This window comes from Mandrillus leucophaeus, unplaced genomic scaffold, assembly GCF_000951045.1.
Source record: "Mandrillus leucophaeus isolate KB7577 unplaced genomic scaffold, Mleu.le_1.0 Scaffold317, whole genome shotgun sequence".
In the NCBI taxonomy this organism is placed as follows: domain Eukaryota; kingdom Metazoa; phylum Chordata; class Mammalia; order Primates; family Cercopithecidae; genus Mandrillus; species Mandrillus leucophaeus.
Genome location: NW_012103332.1, coordinates 885,485 through 902,426, shown reverse-complemented (window position 1 = coordinate 902,426; position 16,942 = coordinate 885,485). Strand labels below are relative to the sequence as shown.

The 16,942-nt window shown below is 48.0% G+C and overlaps 1 protein-coding gene across 3 annotated transcripts in view; it reads right to left on the bottom strand.

Moving 5' to 3' along the window:
- Positions 1-16,942, bottom strand: part of STX18 (syntaxin 18) — a 128,746-nt gene that overhangs the window by 8,162 nt on the left and 103,642 nt on the right. For 2 of the 3 annotated variants that reach the window (XM_011987804.1, XM_011987802.1), the window contains exons 8-10: positions 5,716-5,774; positions 4,086-4,155; positions 1,374-1,454 (exon numbers count right to left, since the gene is read on the bottom strand). In XM_011987804.1, the coding sequence (XP_011843194.1) occupies positions 1,374-1,454; positions 4,086-4,155; positions 5,716-5,774 (210 nt within the window). Of the gene's footprint in view, positions 592-1,373; positions 1,455-4,085; positions 4,156-5,715; positions 5,775-16,942 lie in introns of all 3 variants that reach the window. The other variant, XM_011987801.1, reaches the window with a different exon arrangement.

The window sequence follows — 16,942 nt, the reverse complement described above, 5'->3', positions numbered from 1 at the left end:
GTCTGTGTATTGGTTGACTCAGACAGACAAGAAGCCACAAGGAAACAAAGAAGTAATCATTTGTTGAGAGACGTTATTTTCTTCCCTGAAGCTACCGGATGGGAAAGGTCGGTGACTTCCTTTGAACCCTGAGACAATTAGGGGCTCTTGAGGCCTGCTGTGCCCCTGCTACTGGAGCAGCCCCCCTGCCAAGGCAGCCTCAAGTTCAGGAGCAGCTAATCACCAGCTCCCGCATTCAGTCTGTCTTACCTGATGATGGCTACACAGGCTGCTTCCCATTGGTGTACACTGTTTTCTTTTTCAGCTGCTAAATGGGCTGAACACCATCGGCCCCGGGTATCCCTTTTTGGGGAATGTCTGTCTGTCCGAACCCCTTTCCCTTCAAATGGCACCGTGATAAAATCTGGTCATACCATGCTCCAGCACCGGCGGTACATGGAGCACGCAGTCTGTGAGCGCCCATGCGGACTCTCGTGCTGGGCCCCGTGGCCCAGGCTAGCTGTCGTACCAGTCGAGGAAGAGCAAAGAGAAGGAGCACATCACGAGGAAGAAGAGGATCCACACGCGGAAGCCAGCGTTGTTTTTAATGGCCTGGGCAGGGATGGGAGCACAGGGGTTTTTATCACACAGGAGTGTGGTTTGAGCAGCTCTGAAATGCCCCACTCTTCCCACGTGCTCTCCTGATCCTGGCTGTGACTATGGGTGTCACTCCATCTGTGCTTACCTTGAATAGATGGCTTAATTACTAAGCAAAACCAAGAAGTGGGTTTGAGATCCACCAGAAGACAAACGGGTTCTAGTTCCCTCTGTTTGGCCATCATTTGTGTCCGGCACAGTTCTCCCTCAACACACTCTCGGAATCGCTCCTTTCTGTCCCAGGGTTAAAGGCCCCGAGCACAGTGTGACCGCAAGTTTTGTATTTCCCAGTAACACGATGTCTGTAGTGACCCAACCCTGAGGCCTGAGCTCGAGAAACAGTCCCTTCAACAGGATGGCTGTAGTGTCCTCTGTAAGGGCCAGGCTCTGACCCCTCGGTGGGGGCCAACAAGCTCGTCCACCTGTGTGCATCCCTGTACACGGGGAGCTGGCCTGACCCTGCCAGGAGTACCCCTACCCACCCTGGATTGCTCCTTCGGAGGCTGGGGAGCCACTGCCTCTCAACAGCAGCCAAGGTGGGCAACGGGTGGTGGGTCTCATGAACACACGCAGCTCCGTTGGAATGGACCATGGCCTCATGGTCACACAAGTTTGTGATCTGCCCTGTGAGCTGTGCCCAGCAAGGTTCCTGGGCAGCTATGCCTGTGAGACTGACACCCACTGCTCGGACTCAGTGCTGCACCGCGTCGGACCTGGGGAACCCAAACAGTACCTACCTCTCTGATGTCTTCGTTGCCTTCCTTGATATTTTCAGTTGCCCCCACAACTAACTGGTGAATGCTATCAATCTCAGCTTCCTGTGGAAGAAAAGATAAATACAAGTTGAGTATCCTTTATCCAAAACCTGAAATCCAAAATGCTCCCTCGAGCATTTCCCTTGAGTATCATGTCGGCACTCAGAGAGTTTCCAACTCAGAGAGTTTCCAACAAGCGTTTCCTTTGAGTGTCGTGTCGGCACTCAGAAACTTTCAGATTTTGGAGCACTTAGGATTTCACGTTTTGGATTTTAAGTTTAGGGATGCTTGACCTATACAGCAACTTCCTCCTCCCCGAAGCATATATCATGACAAGAACAGCAGCCGTCAGCAAGGGCAAATGGCTTTACTTGCACAGCCACAAACCCTCACAGCACCCCAAGAAGTAGGTATTACCCCTATTTTCTGAAAGGGAAACTCACGGCTCAGAGAAGTTTACTAACTTGACCAAAAGTCATGTCACATAGCAACCAAGTGGCAGGACTGAGATGAGACTTTTTTTTTTTTTTTTGAGACAGGGCTTAAACGATCCTCCCACTTCAGCCTCCCAAGTAGCTGGGAGTATAGGCATGCGCCACCACACCTAGCTAAATTTTAAGACTTTCTTGTAGAGATGGGGGTCTCCCTATGTTGCCCAGGCTGGTCTTGAACTCTTGAGCTCGTGCCATGCTCCCGCCTTGGTCTCCCAAAGTGCTGGGATTACAGGCGTGAGTCACCGCGCAGGGCTGAGACCCCATCTTGTTGCAGTGCTCCTTCCACTGCACCTACCATCCCTCCTGCGCCACTTGCTGATGACAGGGACAAAAACCTAAGAGCTACTGTTTGTGGAGCAGCCACCATATGCCAGAGGTTTCCCTTCTAGTCTCTCATTTCTTTCTGAAGACCACAGAAGTAAGCTTTAACATATATGTGTTTCGAAATATATATGCTAGCTTCAAAAACAGTGCTTTGTGTTTTACTATTATATCTTTAAAAAAACAGGCTAAATTTTAAAATCAGAATAGGATGCAGGATGCTTACATAAAACGTTTACTCCAAACAAAGCCTTGGAAAGCTTGAGGAGCGTGGGATCCTGGTCTAACAAGGGGGCGTCTGGCCCCGCAGGAGCAGCAACGGTGCTAGACGGCCTCACGAGCAGGAGTGCCTGCTTCTCTCCTCCTTTTGGTGGTGGTGAAGCTGCTTCCTAACACGGTCGGGGCGGAATGAATGCTAGTGTGGGTTTTTAGAGAAACCTGACACATTTTAGGGAGGAAGGCAGCCTGTGGCCTCTATTCCCAGCAATGAATATTACCGAGATGGCTTTGCCCTGTCATCACCCCATTTTAGAGAATCTCGAAGTGTGAGCTAAGTGACCACTGCCAAGGTTCCAATGAGAGAATCAATATGAACTACAATGTAACACTGATGAAAAAAACAAGAAACACACATCCTTCCTCAGGCCTTAGAAACTCCTGGTGGGCCGGGCCTGGTGGCTCATGCCTGTAATCCCAGCACTTTGGGAGGCCGAGGCGGGTGGATCACCTGAAGTCAGGAGTTCGGGATCAGCCTGGCCAAGATGGTGAAACCCCGTCTCTACTAAACATACCAAAATTAGCCAGGCGTGGTGGCATGCCTGTAATCCCAGCTACTTGGGAGGCTGACTGAGGCAGGAGAATCGCTTGAACCCAGGAGGAGGAGGTTGCAGTGAGCCAAGATCACAACACTGCACTCCAGCCTGGGTGACACAGCGAGACTCCGTCTCCAAAAAAAAACTTAAAAAAAATAAAAAAAGAAACTCCCGGTGAGCCAAGGCAAGGCTCTGCCTGTGCTCTGCACACCCCTTCCAGGCCCCCTGCAGCCGCTGGGAGGTTTGAAGCAGGGTAGTGTTATTAAAAAGAGCAACTCCTATGAACCCGAACTTCCAAACTGCTGTTAGACTTAATGTACCTCATTTACAATGATTTCACTCTGGCTGTGTGGTTTATGGAAAGTCATTTTGAGAGAAGTATTTTAAGTCAAGTAGTTTAGTTTAACATACTGGAGAAAAATTTGTCTTTCAAACGTTCCTATAGTCTTTCGGTGCTAAAAAGAAAAGGGCAAATTTATTAGGTCCCTAAAAGTTTTGCCAGTTACTGGCTGGAAGAATTTCAGAAAATTGACTTGAAAAGAACAATCCTATTTCCCATGCAGACACCATCCCTGAGGTGGCATGGACCTCGCACTGTGAGAGGCCTGGGTCTGAGCTCCTGTAACTCCACTGACGGAAAAGCAACTGCCCGTCAGCATCGTTCTGTAGTTCTCTCTCAAATGGAGAACAACCCTGCAGGGGTCACTCCAATCTATAGATGGGAAACTGTTGCCTGGCCGGGCTACCTAGCTCACCCAGCACATCCAGAACCCTGACTGCCAGGCCTGGACTCTCCTCCCACGTGCCACTGCATGCGCCACCACATGGCGTGGTCAGTGGGGCCAGTGGATCCCCTGTGGGGAGCTCTTCCTCCATCACACGTGTGCAGAGGCAGCTCTGGGTAGTGAGAGCTTTTCCCTGAGGAGCTCTGCGCACGCACACCTGCTAGCAACACATGGCTCTGCTCCTGGCTGCGCAGAGCAGCAGCCTTTGGGAAAAATGTCTCTCAAGTACATTCCCCTTTAAGTTAAAACGTACAGCTACTTTGTTTTTGTTTTTGTTTTTACCTGTTGCAAAACCTTTTCCGTGAATATCTCTTGGAGTCTGGAAATCTCAACCACTCTCCCTTCGATTTGCCTTCATAAAAAGAAGAATAGATTACATATTAACTATTAGTACTTGGTAATCTAACAGGACTGTTACACATTTCTAAAGAAATCCTGTCTTCTACATGAAGGTGGGAGAGACGGGGGAGCATACCATGTCGGCTGGGGGAAGAGATTGGAGAGGAAGGCAAACTCTCCTTACTGGGTCACCTTCCCTGTCTCCCGGTGTAGCCTAGCACGCTGGGCTGTTTGGAAGTCCACTCTACCATGCCAACTGAGCCTCAGTCCCAAGAGGTGGGTGTGGGCAGTGCCCTTTGCATTCTGTGTCACTGGTCAAGGACCAGGGAGGGTCTGGTTATGCCCCAGTTACAGAAAGCAGTCTTCAGTAAGTTCTCTGCCTAGCCTTGTCACCATGGTAACACATGGTGGGGATTAAGAAGGTCAGAATATGCTGATGATCCTGCTTTGTTACTGCTCAGCGGGTTAAAGAAAAAAGTGTATTTACCCTCAAACCAACTCCCTGTTCCAAGAAAAAAGCTCCTCTGATTCATTTAGAAAATGCCATGTCTTGGTTTGGCAACGGAGTGTTCTGTCGGATCTGAAACACTTGGGCTAGCCATCTTCCTGGTGTCAGGGGCAGCCTGGGCTACCCTGGGGGACAGGTGGGGGCCCATCTATTTACAAACGGAAGCTGGCCCAGGCTGAAGTTAACTGCTGTTCCAGCACAAAGCAGCGACAGGAAGTGGCAGGAGGCGAAAAGTGGTGGGAGCTGAGCTCCTGGCCAGGTGGAAGCAGAGACGAATCCCAACAGTGTCACAGTGGCAGGAGGGCAGGGGAGGAGATGGGGGGAAGAAAAGCCAGTGAGTATCTGGGCATGGGGGAGTAGCGGGGACGGACAGTGAAAGGTAGGCTGTTGGAGGAGGACTGGGAGGTCCATCTGAGGGCAGAAGGCGAAGAGCCCCTTGGAGGCTGACACCTACACTGAGAAAATCCTCAGGCTGTGTGAGTGCAGCATCAGGATTGATTTGATTTGGGGGACATGTCCACAATACAACAGGCTCTGCAAAGTCCTGGGCCTTACTTTCAGCATGCTGCAGGCCTTCCCACAGAAACTAGAGCTCAGTGGGGGCACGTGCGGATGACCAAGGCCTTGCCTTCTGCATTCCTGACCCCCTGGTGGGTACAGGAGCAGGCAGACCCCAGTGGAGCCATTTGCAAAAGAGGGCTTCCCTTGGTCAGCTGTCCTTCACGAGGGCCCCATTTCATTTCAGAGTCGCTGCATGGAAACAGCCCAAATGGTGGTGGAAATTACACGCAGGTAATCTGCAGTCACTGCTGCATCTCTTGGGGTAGAAAGCATCTGGGCCCCCCGCAGCAGTGGCAGCAGGCGGGAGGTAACCCACAGGCCCGCAGGCTGAGGGAGTTGTAGATTCAGGCCACATGCCCACCCCAGCCCTGTCAAAATGGCTGAGGGGGGCTGCACCAGCCCAGGGGCCCCATGTGGATGCCTGGGCACCAAGGTAAATAACGTTCCTATTTCCTGGAAAGTTGTAAAGCAGGCTGTCAGCTCACAGAGGAGCTACAAACATACCTCACTTCATCAAACAAGCTGTTCATTTCACCAATGAGTCGCTGATTTTCCTGTTCAAACTGCGAGGAAACAAACACACTCAGGATGACATCATACTGAACTTAGGCAAGAGTCTAACAAGAAAGCGGACCTGCGCTCCAGGAACCGCTGCCGAAGCCCCCATTTCCAGCTGCAGCAACATGGTGGCCGGTGCTGGATGACCGAGAGCATTAGTGTGAACAACGTCCCTGCTTTCAGGAGAAAACTTTAAAAAACAGCTGTGCTGCCTGGTAATCGACTTTTCCATCTCAACCACTGCACTCCAGGGGTGCAAGCTGACTGCTATGGCTGTGGCTGTATCTACTTATGCGCTCTCCCCTGGGCTCCCACGGCCAGCTTCCTGCCTCTGGTACCATTATGAAAAAAATTCTTTCGTTGTTGTTTTCTCTCATGAAGTATACTGAAGGACTATACATATTTTTTAATATGGAGAAGGATCTGGTGTGGGGAGGGTCTGGAGAGGAAGGGGGGGTCGGCAGCTTGGCCAAGCTGCCCCTGGGCCCCTCTGACCTCAGAGCCATGCCTCTCGCCACTCCACTGCTCAACAGGGACAGAGGCCCAGAGCCAGACCAGCATGTTTCCCAGTGCTCAGGCTGGGTGAGGCCGGGTGCCCTGACACCAGGGATACATGGGAGCTTCTTGGAGCTGAGTGAGCTTGGCACAGATAGTTGCTCTCTCAGCCATTCTTGCCAGCTTGATATGGGCCAAAGAAAAGGATGGAAGCTCCTGAAACTCAGCACAGAGAATGGACAGGAACAAGGAACAGCTCCTTGCCCTCACCGCAGGCCCCCACAGCCCTGGTCCTTGTGGGTCCATTCAACTCCCGGAATGTGCAGGGAGTCAGGGGCATCCTGCATTTCCTCCATGGTGCGTCCCACAGGCCCCACTTCTCCAGGAGACCTACCCGGGCCCCTAAGCTCAAACTTATTTCTCATATTCCTATCCCTGGCCTACCATTTTCTGAAAATATCTTCGGATAGTAGTCCCTTTCTGCCTTGTAATAAACTGCACATCCCAAACTTCCTGTGTCACTCTGAGCTTCCTGAGGGTGGGAACTGTGTGGAACGTAACTTTGCAAAGGCATTCCAGTTATTCTTTCTTTCATATCAGTTAAAGCTGCCATCAAATCCACAAATGTTTTCCGAGCATTCTGTAACAGGGGTGGGAGGAATAAATACAAGCAAGCCCCCAGAGGCTCCGAATCGACTGAAGATCTGGCTTATCACTTGCTTAGTAAACCAAAAATACAAGGGAAACAATGGTTATGGGAGGCAGCTGACCACCATGGGCTATGTTGGCACTTCCTGCGCTGGGATGCACAGACTCATGCAACAGCCCGACCTTGTTCCCGTTGTCCTAGGGCGGAAATGAGTTGCAGGGCCTCCCCAGCAGTCTCCTTCCCACCCAGAACCCCTCCCCTCCAAGTACCCCAGCTGTGCTCTACGCAGGTGCTCTTCACACATGCGCCCCTTCCTAAGTCCACCAGTTTTGCCCCCACACATGCACTTGCTGTATTCAGCCCTTCCCCTACTGTCCACGTTCTACCCTCATCATTTCTCACTTGCCTCCAGCCTGTTATCCAATCCTTGGTCAAAGTGATCTCAAGTGCTAGTCATGCCAGAATGCCTCATGCTGGCCTTGCCCGTTGTCGCTACAGATCAGGTCTAAGGCACACTGTTATCCATGACCTGGCCACGTGACATCTCCCACCTCAGCTCTGCTCTGCACAGGCTAGCTTCCTGCCTGGCTGCAGAACTCCACGAGGTCCCTCAAAACCCCAGGCACCTTCCTAGCGATCTGATACCCCAGGGCAGACTGAATCACCTTCTTTTACTTCCTCACTCTTGTTACCAAGTTCCCCTGTACTTGGCTCTTCAAGGACATTTCTCACACTTGTTCAGGGACCTGTCTTCTCTCTGTGGAGGGCAGCTGTCCTCCTTTGGACCCTGAGCCCAGCCCAGGGCCTCACACATGACAGGACACCAGTTCTCGGCCCCGGCTACTCATCAAAACACAAGGAGGCATCTGCTGCACTCCAGACCTGCCAGGCCAGAAAACAGGGGGACTGGGGCAAAGCTCTGGGAAGGGCGGAAAGCTCCCTGCAGGACCACCTCATCCACAGCAGGCTGCCTTGCTGGCTGCTGACACAGAATTGCTTATGGCCCCTTTAATTAGGCAAGACAAAGGCTATTTAAGAGAATAAAACTTTCACTTTTGAGTTTGAAAGTATCAGCTCTGTTAACTTCAACAGTTACTTAAAAGGACGGTATTTAAGGAAAACATGTAATTACTAAAACATGTAGGCGCCAATTCACTTTGGCTAATTCAGGTACTACTCAGTTTTTCTTGGGCGGGGGGCGGGGGGAGCATTTTCTTGAATTTTTCTAATGACAAAATACAGTCCTGCCCTTTTAAATCCACAGTCCCCTTTATGCTTTGAAACTGTTCCTAAACAAAATTAGTGGTTCGAGGTGATTTATTCCTGGCCTGTTCCTTGGGAACAAAGCTCTTCTTGTTTCCTCCCCAACATGAGGGCGTGTGGCATAAGGCACTTATGTGCGGCACCTCCTCTTAGGCCTCTTCGTAATTGTTACTTCTGATAGCTCCACGTCCGCCCTCCACTGCAGTCAGGAGTGGGATCAGATGCTGGTCCTAATTTCCTTCCACCCCACCTGAAAAATACCTAGTCCCTAGAGGAAGAGAACCAGGTGCCTCAAGGATCAAAGGTGCTAAGGGCTGAGGAGAGAGGTTTGCCAATGGCCAGTTTTAATGGAGAGCCGCCTCTGTGTTTAAAAAACAAAAGGCCTATTTCCCAGACAACTACAAGGTCACCATTACTTAAGGAGGCTGGCAGGGCCCAGGACAATTAGGTCATAGCAAGGCTGCTGACAACACTGACTTGTACCAGGTGTCAGGATGGCTTCCAACACTGTCTAAATGGCAAACCTGTGTGCCTCCCTTCATCTGTTGCCGGGTGGCAGGCGTAGTGGTGCATGTACCAGGTGGATATGGGAGCCAGTTCTGGGGGCCTTGTAGGAACCCTGGGGCAATGCTGGGCCAGTCACTGGCTTCTGGTGGGCCTGTCAGTTTCTTTGGGGATAGATGTGGTGATTCTTATCCTTTTCTGCCTGACCCTGAGGCTGCAAAGCCACAGCTGGACTTCTAGCCTCTCACCTTCTAAGCAGTAAGCTGTTTTGGAGGTAACAATCTCTGGGTGTCTCTGTCTTTGTCACTAAAATGGGGATAGTAACAGTACTTAAGTAGTGGGGTTGTCAGAAGGAATACATGAGTGAATACATGTGAGTTGTCTACCAAAGTGCATGGCACATAGTAAGTGCTCGGTGAATGCTGTCTATCATGATTTAATCTCTTGGGTATCAGTTTCTGGATATGCAAAGTGAGTGGTCAGATGCTGTGGGGACCACTTCTACCCTCTATTCGCAAACCCTAGAGGCCCACTGTGGCTTTCAGCCAGCTCACTCTCCCAGACACTGGGAAATGCACCCACAGCATCTTCTTCCAGAGCTCGCTGAGCCTCAGCAGCTAGTATCTGTCTCTTTGTGGTCACACTTTGCAAGGTGTGGTGCTGAATGAAAGACCTGGTCTCCAAGGTCAGCACGACAGACAGGGTATCTAGATGCTTTGTGAAGACAAACCTGAACACAATCAAGGAAATTCTCATTTCCTATGGAATTGCAAAGGAAGGTGAGAGGCCGAGATGGTGGGTACAGTGGGCAGGTTGGGCCTTCCATGCATGGTGGTTGCCAGCTGCTGCTCTGGGCTCCCTCCATTGGTCCGTCTGCTCTACGCTGTTAAGGTCTCTTACCAAAACACGATGCTTTCTCTCAGCTAGACGAGCACTCTCCCCCACCCTCCAACCATGGCAGCACAGCATCATGTTGAACAGCCTAGGACTTGGGAGCTATGTGACCTAGGGCTGGTGACTTAAGCTCTCTGTAAAATGGGGCCAGCAATACTCTCTTCCATATGGGTTGCATAAATGAACATATGCTGACGGGCTCAGAGCAGTACTTGGCACATGGTATATGTCACATGCGTGTTAGGCAATATCATTTATTCGACTGTTTTATCCCATTTAGAAGTCAGTCAGACTTTTCAATCAAGCCCTGCTAAAAGGTTTCTAATCTGGTTTAATGGATACAAATCCACATTGTGAATATATTGTTACAGAAATCCTTTTCTAAGCTAATCCTCTTTAATTTTCAAAAGAAAATCACTCCTACAAAGGCCTTTGAGTATAAAATGAGGCCAAGAGAAGTATTTGTGTCACAGAGAGCCAAGAAAAGCTAACTGAGGAGCACAGGGGACCATCCCAGAAAGCCCTCTGGCCCTCATAGCTCAGGAGTCCCCTGCCCAGGCCCTTTCTGGACTCTTCCAGACGTGCTTTCTCTGTACCAAACCCCTTCGCACTCCTGGCTGTGTGACCCTCACCTCGATCCCCTGTGATCCCCATAATGCGCCAGTAGACGGACCCTGCCACCTCCTTCTGGTGGAAGCCAGCATTTGCTGTGCCTGTAAACCTGGAGCCTCCCCAGGGTCTGTCCAGCTCTCACTATGTGGCATTCAGATTCCACTACTCCTTGTTCTAGATCCATGAGCTGAAACTGGCAAGCCTTGCCAGCCAGCCGCTGGGGGTTTCTACGGGCCTACCTCAGGGGACAGGGCCTTGGAAGATGCCTTTCATGTGGATTTAAGAAACAGAAGCCACATTCATGTTTTAAAAAATTATCCCAAGGAGCACATCAATAAATGCAGGTGGTTTTACCTGAGGCAAGTAAAGTGACTGTGTTTTTAGAAAGGGAGGCATTTTCTTGATGGAAAATACCTAGTCCCTAGAGGAAGAGAACCAGGTGCCTCAAGGATCAAAGGTGCTAAGGGCTGAGGAGAGAGGTTTGCCAATGGCCAGTTTTAATGGAGAGCTGCCTTTGTGTTTAAAAAACAAAAGGCCTATTTCCCAGACAACTACAAGGTCACCATTACTTAAGGAGGCTGGCAGGGCCCAGGACAATTCCAATTGTTTTGGAAAACAATTTGGTTCCACTCAGCCTGACCACAAACATCTGCGAACTCAAAGGCATTAATATATCTGTATCATGAATTATATAGGGAAGTTTATCATGCAAATCATATAATACCCTGCAACCATTTTGGAATATGTAATAACTGTTCCTTTGGGTGAAACAATGAATTATATTGCTATATTGGGCTTAATTTATTATTTTACCCTGAGGAAAAATTCCGAAACAGTGATTATGAATTATGACCACGATTTGCTACAACATTTTCCAATTTAAAACCAACAGTGTTATATTTCTTTCTCTTTATTTTCAGAGTTAGGCCTTTTAAATAAGATTGGAGTGAGTCAGACTATAAGATATGGTACTTACCTATTATTCCCAATTAAAAAAGAAGTTAACTGGACATTAATTAGCCTGTCATAAAAGTACTGAACATTACAGCCTTCTGTCCGATCCTCTTGCAGTAACACGATAGAAAGTAAGAAGTCTGCTGATTCTGATTGCTTTAGTCATTGATACCTCCATGCTGGAATCACCAGCGTTACTGGGAGTGTCTGTAGACAATGACTCAGGACAGTGGAATGAAACAGAAGCATGCTGCATCAACCTCATTGTGGGAAGAGGAGCCGTACTCTGATACATCAGTTACTCAATCACGTGCTGCACATGTGCAGGGCATGCCACCGTGCACAGACATGGCAGTATCTCTCTGGTGGGAGGGAGCCACCATTTGGTCTGCCCTGCCCTCCGCTGGGTGCTCTTACAGGTGCTACTGCATCCAGCACTTGAGACAATTCTGTGGGGTACTGATTCTGAAGAGATCACTGATGGCAGTGATTTCTAGCCTCAGCTTACAAAGATAGTAAGTGGTATAAATTCATGGTCAACTCTGTCTAGTCCCAAAGCCCATGTTCTTTCACCATCCCTCCGCCGGATGGGAGCATCAGGTGATTATGGATATCCGCACTGCCAGCCTTCCTCTTGTCCACCTTTCACACCTACAGGCTGCAAAGTCACATAGCTGCAAAGGTTAACATACTTAGCTCACCACTGCCTCCCAGAGAAAGGCAAAAATCCTTGGACAAACAACCAACACCACTGTTATTCTAGCTATTTCCTTTATGAAGAGTGGTGGAGTGCATAAAAAAATAAAAAATAAAAAAGAGAAAGAAAAAGAAAAAGAAAAAGCCCTACACAGAAGGTAAACTCTTCTTAAACACAAATGTATTCTTTCTTAATGAAGAGACAGAGCTGTACACATTTTTTCTCTAGCAAAGAAATGGGGCAATGGTATAATATTTGGGGAAATGACTCATTTCCACTCATAAAAGGATTTCATATAAACTGATGAAAACCTAAGAGATTTTTAAGAAACTTCTGCCATTATTTGGCTGTAAGATGGGAATATGATCCAATCCCTCTTTATGTTCCTTTGTGGGCTTCTCCGCCCCAGCCTCCCTCCAGTGGAGTGTACCCCAGGGTGGTGTCCACAACCCCTTCTCCTTTCTCGCTGTTCATCTTGTTTCTAGAGAGCCTCGCCCAAGCCCATGCTTCAGACATCAGCTGTAAGATGTCTCCCATGTGCTTTTCTCTAGCCCGAGCCCTGGAGCCCATAGACACCTCTCATGAATGTCCCACAGGTGCCTCAAACTCACACCTATCTACATGAAATTCATCATCTCCTGCTCAGCCCCAGCCTGCCCACCTTCTGTGCACCCTCCCATGGCAGAAAGTGCAAGGTTCCTTCCTCATCTCACACTTCAGTGCAGGCCATTTCCCATGCCACAGCTCTCAACACTACCTTCACTGCCACTCCTGGCTCAAGGCCCTCGTCATCTCTCAACCTGACTGACCGCAATGACTGCTTGGAATTCCTGCGGCTGTCTTCCTCTAACCACCCTCTACACAATGTGCACCTCGAGGGCCTAGCTCCCCCATTTGCTGGATTTGGTGAGCACTTAATTCAAGTCATAAGGTGAATTCTGGAACAGGAAAGAAGCTGGAGAGGAAGGCAAGAAACTTGCAGGGCAATTTAAGGTGTTTGAGTCATTTCCTTAGTTCAGAATTCTTTTTGTCTGTAAAGGATAAAGACAGCTGTGCTTAGTATTCCAAAGAAAATATCACAGGCTCTGAAGGAGAACCCCCAAAGCAAGTCGCAGGGAAGTCAGGACTAACAGTACCATCACTGGAATCAGTTTCAAGCTTCCAAGGCCATGATTTTAAAGGGGAAACCACTCATCTGGGTGGATAAATCTGTGCGAAACTGAATTGTACATGAAAGGCATATGAAAATGGTCTGAGCTCCAGCTGCCATCCTGCATGCCCTGACCCTGCCATGACAGCATACACACCACAGTGCTTCCCTACTGATGGCACACGGGCAGCTGTGCCCAATCTCTTCCACCCTGTGCAGGGAGAGGCTGTTCTGCCTCTTTGTATAACCTGCCACTCTGAAGGGTAAAGGAAGGGGAAACAGAATTTTTCAAGCACTGTGTTGCACGCACCTTATGGGCCAGCTCACTCAGACTTTAGCCCCACCTGTGAGGTGGCCATTATTTGCCCATTTCACAGATGAGGGAACAGAGGTCCCGAGCAGTGAGAGGGCCCAGGGCTGCAACGATGAGAGGCCAGGTGTGGACTCCAGTCAGACGATGCACTGTTCCCACTAGGCTGTGCTGCCTTTTGGATTTTGGCTTTTGGCTTTTTTTTGCCTTCACTTGTTCGTGTCATTTTTAGGAAAGAGATTTGGTTTCAGTCTTTTATTTCAGGCATGGAGAAGAAACAGGGGGTCCAGAGAGCAAGAGGATGCTAAGCCAGTCCTCTGCCCTTGGCAGCCAATGCTCACGAGAGCAGACATGTGGACCTGGACATCCCTGGAGGTCCCCAGCCTCACAACTATGCTTATAATGACGCTTCAGTGGGCCGGCGTGGCTGTTCTGACTCCTGCCTGGCTGGCCTATGTCAGTGTGCCACGCTGTTCCTATGCAGCAACACTCACCTAGACCACCAGAACCAACTGGAGAAAAAGCGCAGGGTTGGAGCCAGAGCTTGGTTCTGCTGTTTTACTGGTTCTGTGACGCTGGGCAGGGTTTTAGTTTTTGTGCATCATTTTCTTCAACTGCATAATAGTGATAATTCCTACTTGAGTGGATTGTCATGAAGATTCAACAGGACAACATATGCAAAAGGCTTGGGATAGAGAAGCCATTCATAAGTATCCATAATACTAGTAATAACTGAACACTAGAACATTCTAATAGTTATTACTGATGATTCTGTCTTACTGTTGAAAACAACCTATAGCTTTTATGTTATACTCATCAAAGTCACTCATGTATTCAACAAAGAATTCCCAAACACTGTTCTGGGCTCTAGGAATATGGTGAGGAAAACAAGACAAGATTCTGCTCTCACAGAGCTTGTGCTCTAGTGGGGATATGGGGGGAAAGCAAGTAGGGTCATGGGACACAGTATCTGGGAGCTGCTGCAGGTGGGATCACCGGGCCTCTCTGAGGGAAAAAAACACCTGAGACCTGTAAGACATGCCAGGAGTAGACAGAGAGCACTTGAAGTTTCAGGTGGCATAAGTAGCAACACAAATGCCTCAGTCCGAGAGGCTCAAGGCTGGGGAAAAGACTGGATCCCATGCTTCCTCAACAGAGCTGTTTTCACGCTCCACTTCTTACCTTCTTGAGGGCTGGAAATCCAGCTCTTCCCTGATTAACTAGGGGATTCTGGGCAAGACCCTTTGCTGCCTTTTGCCAATGTTAAAATGAGATGCTAATGTTCCACCACCTCTTGGTGCAATTATTAAGAGTATCATGGATAAAATGAGAATCAAAAAGTTCTGTCCACTGCAAACTGCTGCACACTTAAAATGCTGTCACTTGCCAGGCAGAGTCACTGGAGGCATGCTGTGTGGTAGCCACATTCCCCACGTCTTAGGCACAGGACAGTGTCACATCCTAGCAGCTCTAGATGACATCTGTTCTCGATCTCCTGACCTCGTGATCCACCCGCCTCGGCCTCCCAAAGTGCTGGGATTACAGGCTTGAGCCACCGCGCCCGGCTATGACATCTGTTCTCACACACAGGTAGCATATTCCATTTGGCTTCTGTCACACCAGTATCCAGATGAGCTGCACACACACTGCTGGACATGAGCTGGCAGGGGCTTGGCAGACCTATCAGTTTCCTTTTGAAACCCACCTAGAAATGATAAGCTAAGCAGCTGGAAACTCGAGGGCAGGTAACTAAAAGGAGGTGCTATCAGTAGTTAAGGTAAGATTTCACTTTTCAGTCATTATCTTACTTTTTTCACATTACCATAGCACTAGCAATTCAAACAATTAAAAAGCATCATAGTGGCATTTATAAAAGACCTATTTAGTCTAGACGATTATTTTACTGTTGTTGAAAAGACATCTATTATTAGTAAAATTCTTCCAAGGAAAAATTTATTCTCTAATTATGCTACTGCAAATTTAAAGCATATGAAAGGCACACTAAGAATTAGGAACTCAAATGGGAAAGTGTATATAAGATACACATTTATAATTTTTAAAACTCAGTATAAAAATCAGGGCAAGGGCATTGAGGATGAGTTTCTCAATGAAACAGTCTCATCAAAACCAGTTAAAAATAAATGATTAGGCAGAGAATAGTATTACCATTTGTATTTCTTCTGGGGATAACTCATCTTCACCTTTGCCATCTCCCCAGGTTCCCAATTCAGGTTGTGTTTCAGCCAAAATCTTTTCTGTTCAAAAAAAATTGAAAATAGAAGACCAAATATTCATTTTAGAATAGGCTGGCTTAGGATGTAATCATAACACAAACATGAGATGGAGCAGAATCTTACAGCTTTGTCCATATATTTCATGATCTCTGGGCTAATATTCAGGAACTGCAGACATGATTCTTTCACAACATTTAGGCTGTAAACTGTCTTTGTGCAGGCACATGCATGTGTGCGTGTGGTGGGGAGGGGACCTACGCACGGTTTCAATATTGCACCAATGTCAGCAATGGCTGCAAACTAAATGGACATTCTTCAGAATGAGTCTTAAAGTATGTTTTACTTCAGGACACAAATACGCCTCTCTACTTGTAAAGACTGTAAGACATATTTTTAATGTAAAAAACACGTATGCATATACATGTATATATATACACACACACACACATATATATATATATATATACAGGAAGTGATATACCGTTCCCCAATCCTGTTCCTCTCCCAGAAGTTACTGCTTTGATGTAGCGTCATAGATTTTATCTAAACATATTCACATCCAAAGATATGAGTCCCTGCCTACCTATGAAATTCAAGTAATACACAGTTTTGTGTGTATGGTTGCTTGCTTTTCACACAGATATCAATGGTAACATACTGTTCTAAAACTTGCTTTGTATGATTTATTGATACATCTTGGAGATCGTCCAAGTAGATCTACCTTGTTCTTTTAAGTTGCTGCATGATATTCCATCGTGAGGATACACTAGTCTTTAGCCATAACTACACTGACAGACCTCAGTGGTTTCAGACTGTTCACTGGGGTAATAATGGTACTGTGTCCCAGTCTGTGCTTTGTACACATGCTGGAGTGACTCTCTAGGACAGACACCTGGGCATGGAACTGCTGAATGGGAGCGTAGGGACATTTTAATCTGGAGAACTTTTTCATTATGATCAACAAAACATGATGCATCCTCCATGAAGCATGTCAATACCACAGGCCCCTAGAAAGGACTGCTGCTGCCCAGGACGACAGTAAGAGGTCTGTGCAGTTCATCAATGGGGTGGGGTTGGGAGTGGAGGGGAGAGGGATGGCAGGGATGGATCCTCGGGGGAGACTTTAATGAAATCACTTTGTGTCTGTGTGTCTCAGTGGTGTCTCTGGGCTTATCAGTGAGCTTCCAAGTACTCAAAGGCAAATACTGCTTCTTTTCCTTTTTTCCTCAATCTCAGTAAATTTCTTGTAGTCGACCTCAGCTCCATGAGATGGTGACAAGTCCAGATCTTTGAATAGGGGAAGAGAACATAATGATAGCAACAGGGTAGAGAAAGCTGACTAGGCAGGCCATGACTGAAAGTTATGGTTATTTATTAGAAATATATCTTTACAAAAAAAGTCTCCATGTCA